General features: G+C 36.2%; 1 protein-coding gene across 7 annotated transcripts in view; it reads right to left on the bottom strand.

The window, feature by feature from the left end:
- The window catches only part of LCLAT1 (lysocardiolipin acyltransferase 1), a 259,010-nt gene that overhangs the window by 96,561 nt on the left and 144,232 nt on the right, over positions 1 to 18,217 (bottom strand). For all 7 annotated transcript variants that reach the window (XM_077134977.1, XM_077134975.1, XM_077134981.1 and 4 more), the window contains 2 exons: positions 8,191 to 8,337; positions 2,845 to 2,961 (listed from right to left, as the gene is read on the bottom strand). In XM_077134977.1, coding sequence (XP_076991092.1) covers positions 2,845 to 2,961; positions 8,191 to 8,337 — 264 coding nt within the window. The remainder of the gene's footprint in view (positions 1 to 2,844; positions 2,962 to 8,190; positions 8,338 to 18,217) is intronic.

Raw genomic sequence — 18,217 nt, 5'->3', positions numbered from 1 at the left:
ATATTAAATAATGGGTGTTACATTTTAGGATAAGAGTGTGCTTTCCAAATGTTTTCAATCTACATGAAATATAAACAGAGGCACACATACTACTTTCCTTGTTTTACATTTCCACTTCTTCAATGCTTTCTGGTAAAACTTTATCCTTGACTTCTTGATGTCCCTTTGTGCTGACTGCCTAATTGAGGGCAGCAACACTGAATTCACAGGTATACTCTTGAGCAATAAAGATGCTATTTTATGGTAATTTGTTTTCATATGTAGTCTATAGGATTCCACTGGGATATTTATAATGGTCATTGTTTAGCAGCAAGAGTCCTTTCCATACAATTTATTATCAAAAGTAATTCTCAGGGGCCCTAAGATCAGAAAGCTGATTGGGTCTTAGATTCCTTTTCTAAAATGGTACTCTGGCCTAGATGACCTCTAAGATCTGCCCTAACTCTGATTGTTGATGAAACTTTTCCCCTCTCTCTGTTATCTGAGTCCTCCCAACAGCAGAGCTGTCCCCACCTTGCTGCCTAAGCTACCTTATCCTCTGCTCCTCCCGTCATGCAGACAGCACCATAATCACCTCAACATCCCACCACGCTCAATCACTTGCTCTCTTTTTTATTCTGTAGAATATTCTTTCTTGATTAAAATAACCCAGCTTACTGTTGTTACAAAGGTGCTTTACGATTCATTAACTTAAATCACATAAAAAGGAAGCAAGTTCTAATAGAAAGACCATGTCAGACAAACCTTTTTCCTCTAACTCTGATGAACTACTTTACCTCAGTTTCTGCTTCAGTTTGCCCTATAAGTGAAATATTAATAATGGTAACTACTGTGTAGGGTAGTGAAGATTAATTGGCCTTTTGCACATAAAGCACTTAGCATAATGCCTGGTGTTTAGTAAGCACATCATAAATGTTAGCTGCTTTCACTATTATAATTATCATCATCATGCTTTATTTCTATCATTATTATACTATACAGGTCCCATTCTATTTCTCTAACTAAAACAAATGGAATTAGATAACTGTGTTTTTCTGTCTTTTTAATGGATATACAGAGGGAGGAAATCAGCTGTCAGCTCTGGCAGGAGAAATCACATATTTCGGTTGTTGACTAGTGCTTTCCCACTGCATTGCCCATGCACATTCCCCGAAGTCACAAATCAGTTCTCTACTGAAATATTTTCCAGATTTCAGAACAGAGATCTCTATAGATAAATCCTTATCCACTATACAATATTCTCTCAATTATTCTGTCTACATTTAGGGCAATCTTTATTAGCAAAATGATGTGTTCCAAGAGCACACTTACATTGTCAGAAACTTCATTACCAGAGATACCAAGTAGATGAATATGTTCAATGATGTCAGAAATATTGTTGGGGAAATCATTAAATGCTGCAAACTATCAGATTATGGAAGGAAATAAAAAGCATACAATGGTGAATGGGAAGAGGGAATCTAAGTTGGAAGCCACAGTAAATGGTACCAATATGAAAATAAAAACATTAAAAAAGACAACACTTTAACTTCTTGGCACTTCTCTATACCACTCCAGAGGCACTAAACTGTGTTCTCCACAAGCTTATATAGATAGAAAGTCATTCACTATTCATATCCAATAGTCCGTCAAACCCACAAGTTCATTTCATATATTTACAACCACAGAATTCCAAAAGCAAACTAAATGAATGGGGATATTATTTTTGGTTTACCATACCAATGTGATTTTGGATTGATTGTGTCCATTTCTTAGAGATCACGGGCACTAAGTTGTAAAGAAGTTGCATCTTAGGAGGGTTTATTAATTGAGACTATATGCTGTATCTTAACATTAATCTTAAAGGAACAACAGTGATGCCATTTAGGGAAAGAAGCAAAAACTTTATACCTTTTCTGATATAGTATCTCAGGAACTTTCATATTAGGCACAAGCAGTTTTGTGACAATTTAGCAATTACCAAATGCAGGCAATGATTTGTCACAAATGTCACCAACACAATATAACTGGCTAGAAATCAGAGTAGAGTGCAGAAACATTCTAACGATTATTCTTCTGTTAAGTGACTCTGGGCTTTGAATTGTTTTTATAAAACTATTAACACTTGAGCAGTATTTCTGGATAATTCCTCCATATTTGTCCATATGTGTTATTTATTTTTATGAACACGTGTGTATGGATGTGTAAACACAAAAATGCACAGCTATGTAAAAAGTACAATTGGCTTTTTCCATAATAAAAATATAAAAACTTAAACAATGATATGAGTGTGATATCATCAATGAAATCACCCTGTCCTCACAGGCTCTTCAACAGACACAAAAAGGAAGTGGTGACCCACAGAAATTTACTTACCTACTTGAACTGTTAATTTCGTCCACCTATAAAATGGAGACAGAAGTACTTACCTTCCTACCAACCACGGTCATTTGTGGAATGAGCAGAACAATAATTGTAAAATTATTTTATAAGCTATAAAAAACTATACCAATCAGACAGTGCGAGAATGCTGCATTCTCAAATACTAACAGCCAAATATAAGGTTAGTATAAATGAGACAATACTTTCAAGGCAGTTTTGCTCCTATAAGAAACATTTAACATCTAACTATCATTTTCTGTCTGTTCCAGGAAAGGAGAAGAAATGCTTTTTACAAAGATACGTTTTATATTTCTAAGAATACATAAAGAAACATTTTGGTAAATGGGGTCAATTTCAGTATAAAAACAGTTAGATTTTTTTTAAATGAAGTATGAAAAAGTGCTGTGTAAATTCTAACAGGCTATATATAAAGTTTAACAACTTTTACCACTTATATAAAAATACATAGAGACGGATGTTTACCTTCTCTTAGACGGTCTACTACGAAAGTAAAGCCGGTAGTTCGTGGATGTAAGACATATTCATATTTCTGAAGTCCATTCTTTTCAGCAAAATCATTACTTCGAGCCTTGCTGTTTTCTAAACAAAACCATAAACCATTAGAAGCCATAAAATAAAAGGAGATAACTGAGAACATGAGTGCAGAATTTCTTTGATAAAAATGGCAGTTAATTATTATGTAATTACTGAATGCTATATACTGAGTCAAGAGAAGATACAAACATTTTAGTTATTCCCTTACAAATATCCTACTTACTGAAAATTTTTAAAGTTCATAAAAATGTATTATTTCTTAAAAAAGTCACTTGAAATTCATATTCAAATATTTAAAATTTCAAATTAGTCAATAAACAATGAAAATTGAAATAAAAACAAAATACTAAAAATTAAGCTTTCATAAAGTTGCCCTTACACAATAAAAATTGAAATACTTAAATATACAATGCTAATAAATGAAAACTAAATACTAATAAGATAAAAGGATCCAGGAAGCTGGAAGAAATAACTAGTAATATGACAAATATATCAGATCAACCTTTTTTAACCTAATAATTCAGGACTTCTATACAGAATAGCATGTCTGTGTGGCTCAGGCATTGAGCATGCTGACGTTACCAACCAAACCGCTCCACAGCAGAATGGCACAGGATGAGTACATCATGTACAATCATCTGAGCATGGTTTGGCTGAATATAGCTACAGAGTCAAGCATATGTTCCAATTGTTGGCAAAAACTTCTTTTCCATTCCATGAAGTAACTTTACAAGTTCCAAGAAGAACCAAACCCATTATTCAGCAAATATATTTGGAAAATGCAAAGTGCTCAGAAATTCTCTGGCCTTAACTATTGAGGCAGATCATGAAATTCCTTCATATGACAGCAGATGTGAGAGCCTGCTGTCTTCAAGTGCATCCTAAAATTTATAGAGTACTCCAAATCACAAGAAAAATATGAAACTTTCCTAGGAGCAAATTTAACACAACTGTGTCCTCAAAACTCCCAAGAAGCAGAGATGCACTGCACAACACTAAAATGATTGCGCTCCTATAGATGGTGTAACATCATTTTATAGATGCGTTCCTATAGATGGTGTAACATCATTTGTGGAATGAGCAGAACAATAATTGTAAAATTATTTTATAAGCTATAAAAAACTATACCAATCAGACAGTGCGAGAATGCTGCATTCTCAAATACTAACAGCCAAATATAAGGTTAGTATAAATGAGACAATACTTTCAAGGCAGTTTTGCTACTATAAGAAACATTTAACATCTAACTATCATTTTCTGTCTGTCAAATTGAGGAAATTGAGTCAAAAAATTAAATAGCCACAGATCCCCAGAGAAAGTCAAAAGTAAAAGCCCTAAACAGGGTAAGTAGCAAGCTCCTTTCATATTCTTCTTCTGAGAATACCCCGGGCATGAGATTATGAAGCAGTATATTATAGGCAGCTGGCAGGACTTAAACGGCTACTGGAATCCCAGGTGTGCCACAGAGAAGAGGAGTAACTACCTACTCTGCAGTTAGCTCTTCCGGCTTGTCGCAGACAGTGGGGCTTCTAAAAGGAAAAACCCGAACTTTGTTGTAAAGTACGACTTCAAGTATAACTAGTTCTAAAATGTACAGTCACAATTAGTAGAAAAGCAGAAATAGAGACAGATCAATTTGAGATGCAGATTCTACTCTTCAAACCCACTTCATCTACCACCCCGGGACCTGTCACTAGGACCTGCACTAGATTCTGCTTTCTGACCACTGCCACCTGCTTCTCAGCCCACTCCGTCACAGCCCAATTTCAGCGTTCCTTCCACCCTGCTGGGATTAGTGGCCACTCTCTGCAGTTGCTCTTCCCTCTGCCCAGAAAACCCTTCACCTAGAAATCTGTGTGGTTTGTCTTCCTTGTTCATATAGTCCTTACTTAAATAAAATACCACCCTTCCCCACTTTCTCCAGGAACTAGCTCCTTATCCAGCCCTATCTTTCTTCACATCACTGACAACTACCTGACATATTTTTATTCACTTTTTGGTTTGTTTTCCCTCATAAAATGTAAGTTTCATAAGAGTAGGGACCAATTTTTATTCCCTTTTGTTTTATGTATAAAGCGTAAGGAACCCACAAATTTATTAAACGAAGTTTCATTTACAGGGTGTTTAATTGTATGTAATAGTATAATTACAAGAATCTGGAAACAGCTTTCCTTTCCAAATCAACAAAACAGAACCCAAATTATGTCAGCCAATACAATATAAAACTACTCAGCCACTAAAACATGTCTTGAAGACTAAATAACGATGAGAGAATGCTTACAATATATTACGTTTAAAAAGTACAAAGGAAATGTGATCCTAATTTTCTAATTTTGTTTAAAATTATATATGTGTATGTACAAAAAAATGATTCAAAAGCAATGGACCAAGATTAGAATAGTATTTACTTATGAAAAGTGGGATTAAAGCAATTTTTGTGGTCCCTTCTATGTTTCTAAATTTCCCCAAATTAATATATATTACTTCCATAAGCAAGAAAAAAGTTACAGACAATAATGTATGAGGTTAGAAAATATATGTAGTTATATTAAAATGCACAAATTTAAAAATATATAAGAAAGCTAGATTTAGAATTTAAGGTAGATTAAAAACATTCTCCCTATGCTTTTATAAAACCCTGCATGCTCAAAGGTAACTGTGGTAACTAAAAGCAACTTTGAACCAACAGATACTTTTTCAAAATTGAACATATGTATTCTGCTAGCCTACTTTTTAAAAAAATCATTTTTTCTCAACTCAATAAAACAAACAAAAAAAGCACCAACATTTTTGAAGCTTCAGAATCAGTTGTTTCTGAGGGTGGCTCCACTGGGTCAACTAGGCTTGGGGACAAATAGCCTGGCTTTTCCAAGTTGGTGTTACAATGTAAATACCATTTTAACTTTAAAAATATGCAACTACATGCGTAATAGTGAGCACTCTGGACTCTCAAAATACAGAACTAGGTATTTAAGTTCATCATCTCAAAAAAAAAAAAAACCTGAGAGAAAAAGTATATAATGAAAAAGTTTTTAAAATATATTCCAAAGGCTCTGGAGGCTTAAACTAATGTTCCAGAGTAACAGTGCACTATGGTCTTTTTCCACTGGCTTTTAATTACCAAATAACTTTCAAAGTTGCCATTCTTTTTTTTTACATTTTAAAGAAAAGACTTTATTACCCAGCAATTAAAATACAATATGTATTTTTCTACATAATTTATTGAGATAAGGTTTATCATGTCAAATAAATTAATTTTTCCATTTGCTTTTCTATTCATCTGTCTTCTTGACCAATTCATTTTTCCTTTCCAAAATGTTGCATGCCACACTTGAGGTTAAGAAGAATTTCTGAATACTATGGCTAAGGATCTTAACACTCATCTGCAGTTACATGTAACTTTGGGTACCTCTTGGAATTGTGTTCCTGATGGTTTTTCAGCCATCCTTTATGGCAAATTTTCAGAAATCAATTATCATAATGATCTTTCTACTTCCTTAAAACTCATAGCCTTTGCTGCACCTCGAGGAGACCGGCGACGGTGCCCTCATGGCTGACAGACTCACACACAACCACCTCCCTGCGCAGCCGGGAGCAAAAACCAAAGTTGCCATTCTTTAACGTACATTTTGGTGTTCATAAATAAATCTATCATTCTGTAAGAAAGAAGTCAAAATGACTTTCTAAACTCTAATCTAGCTGATATTCTATATCCAAATTTAAGTATTATATAGTCTAAGTATTATAAAATTAAGATGATGCCATCTATTTTTTGTATTACAATTTCCTAATGATAATTTAGCTCTGGGAATCAATCAACTTACAATGATGTATTTTCTAGCTTAAACTGTATACACCCAATTTTTAGAATTTTAACCATAAAAATCAAAGATATATTGTAAAATAAGCATACATTTGTAGAGATTTGCCCCAAATAAAAAATTCCATGGTGCACTGAGCTCAGTTATGTCTGTAATAAATGAGTCAAATATCTCTTTTTGGTATTCAAAGGTAAATGTTTCCCCAAATATCTACATTTCCATTATTAATCTTTTATGGCTCAGTCACCCATTCACTCAGTTAAATATCTGTGTAATTTGTATTTTTTCATCTTCAACCTTCTTTTCTGGATAATGGGTTCCATAAATTACTATATGCATAGTGTGAATTAATAGCTTCATTTACATGTTAATCTCCTCTCTAAGCTCTTAGAGTTGCCCCTCTTAGTATCAAGGATTTAGAAGACAAGTTCAAGTTCCACCCCTCCATACTATCTGTGATTTTTATATTTCAGTTCTATCCTGCTTCAGACTGCATTCCTTCATACACCAGAACTTCATCCACTGGATCCTTCTCAAATTCCACTGTTTCTTTCTTTAAAGTAATCAAAGTATTACATTTTACTCTTTGGAGTCCAAGGTTACCACAGAACTGCTTCCTGTACAAGCCCATCCCCTCATATTCAACCAGAGCAGTCCACTTTTATCTGTCTTAAACCCTAGACTGCAGTAAAAAGCTTCATCTGCCAAAATGTCTGTGGTTTAAAAATGGTTTTCAAACCATTAACATATTAAGGATGAAAGACTGTTCAGTATTTTGTTTTCAATCTTTTTAAGAATTCCTTGAAATCCGCTGACATTCTTGATCTATACAGTTTGATTCTAAAAAGGTAGGGAAGTCTTGAATGCATCCTCCTTTCTCCCCTCCACAACTCACTGAGTGGATTTTCTTGAAAAAGGGACAAAGCCTTCCCTTCCTGTATTAGGGATAGTGCTGAAAATACCAGGAGAAAGGTAACACATTAACTTAAATCAACGATAAGTGAAATTGGTTACTACAGGACCCTTTACTTATAAGGAATAAGTTGAAGAAAAAGGGATAAAAAAGGATAAAAAAGTAACTTGGAAGAGGACACTAGACTACAGAGCAGGAAAGCAAGGACAAATGTTATCTAAAACATGATTTAAAGATTAAGTTTATAGAAGGGTAAATGGTTGATATTTTAAAATATGTTTTGGGGTTTAAAATATGGAGTTCTAAGATAGCAAGTGTGAATAAGAATGACCTCTTGGGATTGCCCGTCATATACTCAATGGGCTGGGTAGCCGGATTCTGGGTTTGGGTACGCTACTGCGTAACTGAGTGAACTAAGGGTGGGCCTAATCTCGTTGGCGTTCAGTTACTTCACCTGTGGAATAAGAAGTTTAGATGAGATGATTTCTGTATGTTCCTTCATGTTTTAAGGTCCTGTGATCCAAACCTAGGCCACCTTACCTGTGAGATCAGTCCCTTCTGGGAATATGAGGAGCTGAAGTGGTTCGTGGATGTCACAAAAATAATCAATCATGTCTTCAAAATGGTTCTTGTCATCCTTCCATTTCCTATGAATGAAGATATAGGCAGCAGCCTGCATGGCCCAACCTAGGAACAATTTAACAAGCATTTAAATACAATTTTATTTCAATATCCATATAATATTGAAAACAATATTTCAGTTTGGGTTTTGCTATGCATTATTTACTACCGTAATAAGCACCTCATGATGTATATACCTTAAATTCAGCACTGACCTTGAGTTAAATGACATATATATCAGAGACTATTCTTAAAGGGGTTGGTAAATCCTGGGGTTTTCAAATTTCTCAAAGACTCCTGAAGCCAAATTTATTCCTTAAAATATCAAGGAGATTTTAACAAATCCAACCAAACAGGCATTTTAATCAAGCTACCTCCAAGAGCAATAAGAATATGTGTTGTCTTACTGTCATGTTCACAAAACAATAAGCAGAGGGTTGTTTTGAAGTCACCCACATAAGCATTTTAACATTTCCCCTTCTTGCTACCCCATCTGTAAATGCAACTACTATTTCAATGTTAGCCACTTCTTTAGATTTTATTTAAAAGAAAAGGGAAAGTGTGTGATGGCTACTAAGCCCATTGTAATCAGAGTGTACGCTGTGATCGCATTCCCTTTCTCTAGGGCAAACCAACCCTGCTACTGCAGAGGCAGATGTAGACAGCTGTGTTTTACCTGACCACCTATTCCTCCCTGGCCACAAAGGACCATAACAACTGTGGTGGAAGGCTGACTTCAGGAAGCCAATCCATAGTCTGTTCAATAGCCTGTGAAGCACGAAAAGCTTGGCTCAAGCATAACAGTTATCTAGACCATGCAAATATTCCCTCTCAGAAATTTTACCTGGAACCACAGATAAACAAACAAGTTGACAGCATAAAGGCAAATGCAGGGACAAAAAAGCAGATGGAGAGCCAGTAGCAACTGAGGTAAATGCAAGGTAGCATGCTTCAGTGAAAATCTAAAACTCTTGCTGCTGAGATGTCAAAGCTGATTTTGATCCAAAATAAAAGTCAGTTTTAGTCTCCACAAGTTCTGGCCAGTCTATGGATCCACTTCTTAGACATCACAAGAATCCATCTCCTTTACTGCCATGTCCATCTTCACAATACACTTACTATTTCAGCTAAAGGAATGAGTGGTTCCTTACAAACAAAAGAGCACAGTTTAAAAATAGCTATCATCATTTGGTAAATACAGTAGCATTCTGCAATATATAGACTCATTTGCTGATTTTTTTTAATTGCAGGACTTTAATTGCTCACATAAGTCAAAACTAGAATAGTGTATTCTACAAAAACAAATCCTCTTCATCCGATTCCTGCTCGCCCACTGCACTGTCAGTCATATCAGTACTAGACGTGACCCCACACTCACAGTCTCCCTCTCCAATAGCTCACATCCTTTATCCGCACACACCCAACCCCACGCAGAGTGCATGCGGACAGCATGGCTTTGGACTCAAACTGGCTGGGTTAGAGTCGGCTCCACTACGCACCAACTGTCCCGCCTTAAACCTCAGTCCATTATTGCCACAAAATGTAAAACAATCACAAAATGCAATGGTATTTACCTCAAAGAAGTCCTTATAAGAAGTAAAGAACATAGAATATTTAGCACAGTGTTTAATAAATGTTATTATCATTATGATTGAAAAGTTACAATAATATCAAGTATATTATATCAAGGACCAAAAACTGTAACCAAAAAAATTCTCATTCATAATAGCAAAACAAATGTGCAAAAGTAAACTTCATAAACTTGCAGGAATTACATGAAGACAACCACACAACAGAGAAGAAATGGGGAGATATGAAATGTTTCTGAACTTGACTCAGATGGCAATGATTTCCAAATTTATAATGTATTAGTTTCATGTAATTACAATCAAAATTCCAATGGCATAGGGATGTGTAAGATTTGGCCATCCAATTATAAAGATTACATATAATAATAAAGAGGTGAGAATATGCAAGATAATTTTGGTAGAATAAATAGGATAGACTCGAACCACTAAACATTAAGTGTTTTATGAAGTGCACAGGTGGTTCAGTGTTGAATGCTTACCTGCCATGCAGGAGACCCAGGTTCGATTTCTGGCCCATGCACCACCCCCATAAAAGTATTACGAAGCAACAATGGGTAAAAAGTGTTTTGTTTTTTACTTTTTTACTGAGCTTATATGTAATAAAGTGCATAGATACAAAGTGCGCAGGTATGGAGCTTACTGAATTTTGTGACCACCACCTGTATTAAGAAATAGAATATTTCTAACATCCCAGAATGTTCCCAACATGTCCCTTCATAATCACCACCATAGTCTATCACCATAAATCATAAGTGCAATCACAATATGTACTCTTATCACTGGCTCCTTTTGTTCAATATCATCTCCATGAGATTCATTCTGGTTGTATGAGCAGTATTTCCTTCTTTGCATTGCTGTGTTAGTAGTCAATTATATATATATACACACACACACCATAATTTAATTATACTCTTGATGGACTTTCTTGGCTATTAGGAATAAAGTTAAGGTGAATATTCTTGTACCTGGTCTTTTCTTTAACATAACCACTCAATTCTGTTGAGCAAATACTTAACAGTGGAAGTACATCATAGGATTTATGGATGTTTAGCTTCCAGTAGTGCCAGTTTCTCAAAAGTGATTCTACTATGGGTATCTCCCAGGAGCAATATATGAGTTTCAATTGCTCTATCAACATCCTTGCCAACACTTGATTTATGAGTCCTTTTAATTATAGCCATCCTGATCTAGGTGTAGTAGTTTTAATTTGCATATTTCTTACAATTAATGAGGTGGAGCATTGTTCTGGTTTGCTAGCTGCCGGAATGCATCACACCAGAAACGGACTGGCTTTTAATAAAAGGGGATTTATTTTGTTGGTTCTTCAGAGGAAAGGCAGCTAACTTTCCACTGAGGTTCTTTCTTACATGGAAGGCACAAGATGGTCTCTGCTGGTCTTCTCTCCAGGCCCCTGGGTTCCAACAACTTTCCCCGAGGTTACTTCTTTCTGCATCTCCAAAGGCCTGGGCTGAGCTGCTAGTGCTGAGATGAGGAATGCCCAGCTGCTTAGCTGTGCTACCTTGTGATCTCTCATTTAAGCACCAGCCAATTAAGTCAAACATCACTCATTGCAGCAGACACACCTCCTAGCCGACTGCGGATGTAATTAGCAACAGATGAGGTTCATATGTCCACAGCAACAAGACTAGGTATGCTCACCTGGCCAAGTTGACAACTGAATCTAACCAACACAAGCATCTTTTCATAAGCTAATTTAAGAGGCATTTCACAAAGAAGAGAGCTAGAAGTTCTCTTTGCTCCCCACCCCCACACTGTTTATTAGTGCAGAGGTCAGTAAACTATCACCCTGGACAAACCGAGACTGCTGTTTGCCTTTGTATGGTCCACAAGTTAAGAAGAATAGCATATGTTGTGATATATGACATTTACATGAAATTCAAATTTCAGAGTTCATAAATGTAGTGTTCCTGGAACTCAGCACCCTCATTTGTTTATGTATTGTCTATGCCTAATCCTGTGCTACAACAGCAGAGCCAAGTGCAACCAAGACCATCTGACCTGCAAAGCCTAAAATATTTAGCATCTGGCCCTTTACAGAAAAAATTTGTTAACCCCACTCCTGTGGTTTAAAGAATGGGGTTAACAAATTTTGTTCGTTTAGTGGTCACCATTAAAATATTTTACCTATCCATTTCTGGATAGGTAATTTAAATTTAAGTAGCTTCATCAACATTGAGTTTAACAATAAATAGTACTTCCTACACAAAACCACGTTTTCCCCTTACCCTACTTCCAAAACTTGTAGAAATCATCCAATAAGTTCCAAAATTCAAGTACAATTAGTCCTAAAATGCACAGTCACACTGTAGAAAACAGAAAACAGAGACACAGATTAAACTGAGATACAGATTTTCCTCTTCATACTCACTTCATTTACCCACCCAGACTGTGTTATTAGTACATTTACTAGTTCCAAATTGTTATTATTAACCCATTCCATTCCTTAAATGCCAGTGAAACATTTCTGATTAATAAGATGGTCTCTCTAAGTTTGCTGGTTTGTTTATCATTATTTCTTGGATCCTATGTCCTTCAATCCTTTTAATTTCTCCTCAAGAGATTTCTTTTAAAAAAAGGTTTGAATCATTTTATGTATTCGGTTTGTGCTCAATTTTGGAGGGTAATTTGGCCAAAAATGAAAGGGGAGGAAGAAGGGGAGGGAGGGGAAGGGGGGGGGAACATGCACACTAGCATACTGTTTGTTTTCATTCATATAAAGTTCTAGAAATCTAATTCATACTGATGGAAAGCAGATCACTGACTTCTTGAGGTTATGAGAGAGGGGCCAGAGGGCAAAGGAATAGATTACCAAAGGGCACTAGCAAACTTTGGGGGGTGATGGATGTGTTCATTATCTTACATGTGGTGATGGTTTCCTGGATATGTGTGTGTGTGTGTGTGTGTGTGTGTGTGTGTGTGTGTGTGTGTGTGTGTGTGTGTGTGTGTGTGTGTGTGTGTGTGTGTGTGTGTGTGTGTGTGTCTAAACTCATCAAATCGTACACATCAATGAGCTCAATAAAACTGTTTCTTCCAAATGCTGAAACATTTGATTATTCTGTATCAAAAAGCCATGTTCATCGATTTCATCAGAAGATATTAAGTACTGGGAAAATACTTTAACTTGAAAAGCTCAAATTTTTTTCACTGGCAGCACAGGATGTCAGTTACTTTACTTAAAGTGGCAGGCTGACTACATTTATTTTCAAGAAAATATCTGCAAATTACTCAAGCATAAATAACCACAGTTTGTCAATTATTTTCCAAGTAACAAATTGTATATCATAGAAGTTTAGGGTATATCAGCTAATCTAGTGCCTGCAGTTTTGCCCACCACTGTTTTTTTTTTTAAAGCCTTTTATTTAGACTTAATTTTAGATTTACAGAAGAGTTGCTAAGATTTCTGTTATGTCCTAGATCTGGCTACATTTCCTGTTAGTATCTTCCATTATAAAGAGCACATTTTAAAAAAACAAGTATTGGTACAATACTATTAACTAAACTACAGATTCTATTCCGATTTCACATTTTCCCACTAATGATCCAATTAGGATACCCTACTGTCTCCTGTGTCTATTGTCTCTTCTGGCAATGGTTTCACAGGCTTTTCTTGTTTTTCATGACACATTTGAAGAGTACTGGCTGGGTATCTCATAGACTGCCCCTCAATTTGGGTTTATCTAATGTTTTTCTCACAATAAGCCTGGGGCTCTGGATGTGGGGAACATCACAGAGTGATAAGCCCCTCTCACTGGATATCAGGACTCACGTGGCAGCAGTATGACTTACTGATGATGCTAATGGCGATTGCTTGGCTAAGGTAGAATCCCGCCACATCTTCTACTGTAAAGTCATCTTGCCTTTCCATAAACATTCTGCCTAAGCCCAGCTCACACTCAGGGGAGGGAAATTAAGCTCCACCTCCTTGAGGGAAAAGTATCAAAGGTTTTGTGGATATATTGTTAAAATTTTGGGGGACAAACTGACACTATTCAAATATCCTGCTTTCTCTTTAAATTTCCTCCCTACTTTTAGCATTGTCTGTAGATTTTGTCTGTAGCAGTTATTGATGTGATAATGGTGATTGGCTCTCACCCTCTGTTTTAGTTTGCTGATGCTGCCAGAATTCAATATGGCAGAAATGGAACTTTTTTTTTCCAGGTGAGTCTTCTTTTTATTAATTAAAAAAAAATTAAGTAACACAACATTTAGAAATCATTCCATTCTACATATGCAATCAGTAATTCTTAATATCATCACATTGGAACGGCTTTTATAAAGGGGTGTGGTAGTTAGATTCAGTTGTCAACTTGGTCAGGTGAAGGTGCCTAGATCTATTGCTGTGGACATGAGCCAATGGTATGTGAACCTCATCTGTTGCTGATTATATCTGCAGTCGGCTAGGAGGCATGCCTGCTGCAATGAATGACGTTTGACTCAATTGGCTGATGCTTAAAAGAGTGAGCACAACGTAGCGCAGCCCAAGCAGCACAGCATACCTCATCTCAGCACTTGCAGCTCAGCCCAGGCCTTTAGAGATGCAGAAAGGAATCACCCCAGGGAAATTTGTTGGACCCCAAACGCCTGGAGAGAAGGCCAGCAGAGATCACCCTGTGCCTTCCCACATAAGAAAGAACCTCAGTTAAAAGTTAGCTGTCAAAAAATCTACAGGTAATATCATCCTCAATGGGGAAAAATTGAAAACTTTCCCCCTAAGATCAGGAACAAGACAAGGATGTCCACTATCACCACTGTTATTCAACATCGTCTTGGAAGTTCTAGCCAGATCAATTAGGCAAGAAAAAGAAATTCAAGGCATCAAAATTGGAAAGAAAGAAGTAAAACTATCACTGTTTGCAGATGATATGATACTATACATTGAAAACCCTGAAAAATCCACAGCAAAACTACTAGAGCTAATAAACGAGTACAGCGAAGTAGCAGGTTACAAGATCAACATTCAAAAATCTGTAGTGTTTCTATACACTAGCAATGAACAAGCTGAGGGGGAAATCAAGAAACGAACTCCATTTACAATTGCACTAAAAGAATAAAATACTTAGGAATAAATTTAACTAAAGAGACAAAAGACCTATACAAAGAAAACTACAAGAAATTGTTAAAAGAAATCACAGAAGACCTAAATAGATGGAAGGGCATACCATGTTCAGGGATTGGAAGATTAAATATAGTTAAGATGTCAATTCTACCTAAATTGATTTACAGATTCAACGCAATACCAATCAAAATCCCAACAACTTATTTTTCAGAAATAGAAAAACCAATAAGCAAATTTATCTGGAAGGGCAGGTTGCCCCGAATTGCTAAAAGTATCTTGAGGAAAAAAAACGAAGCTGGAGGTCTCACGCTGCCTGACTTTAAGGCATATTATGAAGCCACAGTGGTCAAAACAGCATGGTATTGGCATAAAGATAGATATATTGACCAATGGAATCGAATAGAGTGCTCAGATATGGACCCTACATCTATGGACCTTTGATCTTTGATAAGGCAGTCAAGCCAACCCATTTGGGACAGAACAGTCTCTTCAATAAATGGTGCCTAGATAACTGGATATCTATATGCAAAAGAATGAAAGAGGACCCATATCTCACACCCAATACAAAAGTTAACTCAAAATAGATCAAAGATCTAAACATTAGGTCTAAGACCATAAAACAGAGGAAAATGTAGGGAGATATCTTATGAATCTTATAATTGGAGGTGGTTTTATGGACCTTACACCTAAAGCAAGAGCACTGAAGAAATAAATAAATAAATGGGAAATCTTCAAAATTAAACACTTTTGTGCATCAAAGAACTTCATCAAGAAAGTAAAAAGACAGCCTACACAATGGGAGACAATATTTGGATACGATATATCAGATAAAGGTCTAGTGTCCAGAATTTATAAAGAGATTGTTCAACTCAACAACAAAAAGACAGCCAATCCAATTACAAAATGGGAAAAAGACTTGAACAGACACTTCTCAGAAGAGGAAATACAAATGGCCAAAAGGCGGATGAAGAGATGCTCAATGATCCTGGCCATTAGAGAAATGCAAATCAAAACCACAATGAGATATCATCTCACACCCACCAGAATGGCCATTATCAACAAAACAGAAAATGACAAGTGCTGGAGAGGATGTGGAGAAAGAGGCACACTTATTCACTGTTGGTGGGAATGTCAAATGGTGCAACCACTGTGGAAGGCAGTTTGGCGGTTCCTCAAAAAGCTGAATATAGAATTGCCATATGATCCAGCAATACCATTGCTAGGTATCTACTCAGAGGACTTAAGGGCAAAGACACAAACAGACATTTGCACACCAATGTTTATAGCAGCATTATTTATAATTGCTAGGAGATGGAAACAGCCAAAATGTCCATCAACACACGAGTGGCTAAACAAACTGTGATATATACATACGATGGAATATTATGCAGCTCTAAGACAGAATAAACTTATGAAGTATGTAACAACATGGATGGACCTACAGAACATTATGCTGAGTGAGACTAGCCAAAAACTAAAGGACAAATACTGTATGGTCTCACTGATATGAACCGACATTAGTGAATAAACTTGGAATATGTCGTTGGTAATAGAGACCATCAGGAGATAGAAATAGGGTAAGATAGCAGGTAATTGGAACTGAAGGGATACATACTGTGCAACAGGACTGGATATAAAAACTCAGAAATGGACAGCACAATACTACCTAACTGTAATGTAATTATGTTAAAACACTGAATGAAGCTGCATGTGAGAATGATAGAGGGAGGAGGGCTGGGGACATAAATGAAATCAGAAGGAAAGATAGATGTTAAAGATCAAGATGGTATAATCTAGGAATGTCTAGAGTGTATAATAATAGTGAAATGTACAATGTACAAATTTGAAAAATGTTTTGGCATGAGGAAGAACAAAGGAATATCAGTACTGCAGGGTGCTGAAAATAGATGATAATTAATACTTTAAAATGTCACCTTATGTGTGAGACTAAAGCAAAAAATGCTTATTTGTTACAAAATTTAGATTTTGACTAGAGCATTTCCTAATATAACTCATGCAGATAGTTTGATTGAATGTCATAAGTACTTGGAATCTCAGGTAGCACATGAGATTTTGTTGGTTTGTCCAGAGTGATCCCCCGATGAATCCCAGAATGATTTGATCAGTGACTGGAAAAGTATTTGCAAGCCCCCTTCAGGAAATGGTGAGAATGGGGAGAAATTCAACTTCCCCAAGTTGAATTCTTGATATTCTCACAAGCAGTGTGGACAACCAAATCTATAGGCTGAGACCCCAGTCTTGGGGTTTGTTCACATGAAACTTAACCACACAAAGGATAGGTCAAGCCTACTTAAAATTTAGGCCTAAGAGTCACCCCCAAGAGAGCCTCTTTTGTTGCTCAGATGTGGCCTCTCGCTCCAGCCAATATGATGAGCAGTCTCACCACTCTCCCCCTCTCTGCATGGGACATTACTCCCGGAGGTGTGGACCTTCCTGGCAACCAGGGACAAAGATCCTGGAATGAGCTGAGACTCAGCATCAAAGGAATGAGAAAAACCCTAGAATGAGCTGAGAATTAACATCAAGGGATTGAGAGAACCTTCTAGACCAAAAGGGGGAAGAGCAAAATGAGACAAAGTGTCAATGGCTGAGAGATTCCAAACAGAGTCAAGAGGTTATCCTGGAGGTTATTCTTACGCATTAAGTAGATATCAGCTTGTTGTTCAAGATGTAGTGGAGAGGCTGGAGGGAGTTGCCTGAAAATGTAGTGCTGTGTTCCAGTAGCCATGTTTCTTGACGATGATTGAACAATGATATAACTTCCACAATGAGACTCTGTGAATGTGAAAACCATATCTCTGATGCTCCTTTTAGCTACTATATCAACAGAAGAGTAGAACATATGGAATAAAAATAAATAATAGGGGGAACAAATGTTAAAATAAATTCAGTTTGAAATAGTGGTAAATGAAAGCGAGGGGTAAGGGGTATGGTACGTATAGTTTTTTTTCTCTATTATTGTTTTATTTCTTTTTCTGTTGTCTTTTTATCTCTTTTTCTAAATCGATGCAAATGTACTAAGAAATGACAAATATGCAACTATGTGATGATATTAAGAATTACTGAGTGTACATGTAGAATGGAATGACTTCTAAATGTTTTGTTTGTTAATTTTTTTTAACTAATAAAAAGTTAAAAAAAATTAAAGATTATATGGATTAAAAATAACCAGGTAAGGATGTTCTGGAGGAATTAGAATGTGCTTTCCTTTTTCATAAAAAGGATCGAGGACAACACTAAAAACTAGGAAAGTGTGTTT

The sequence above is a fragment of the Tamandua tetradactyla genome, chromosome 17 (assembly GCF_023851605.1).
Source record: "Tamandua tetradactyla isolate mTamTet1 chromosome 17, mTamTet1.pri, whole genome shotgun sequence".
In the NCBI taxonomy this organism is placed as follows: Eukaryota; Metazoa; Chordata; class Mammalia; order Pilosa; family Myrmecophagidae; genus Tamandua; species Tamandua tetradactyla.
Note: the sequence above shows the minus strand (reverse complement) of the source record. Positions and strands in the feature narration are given on the sequence as shown.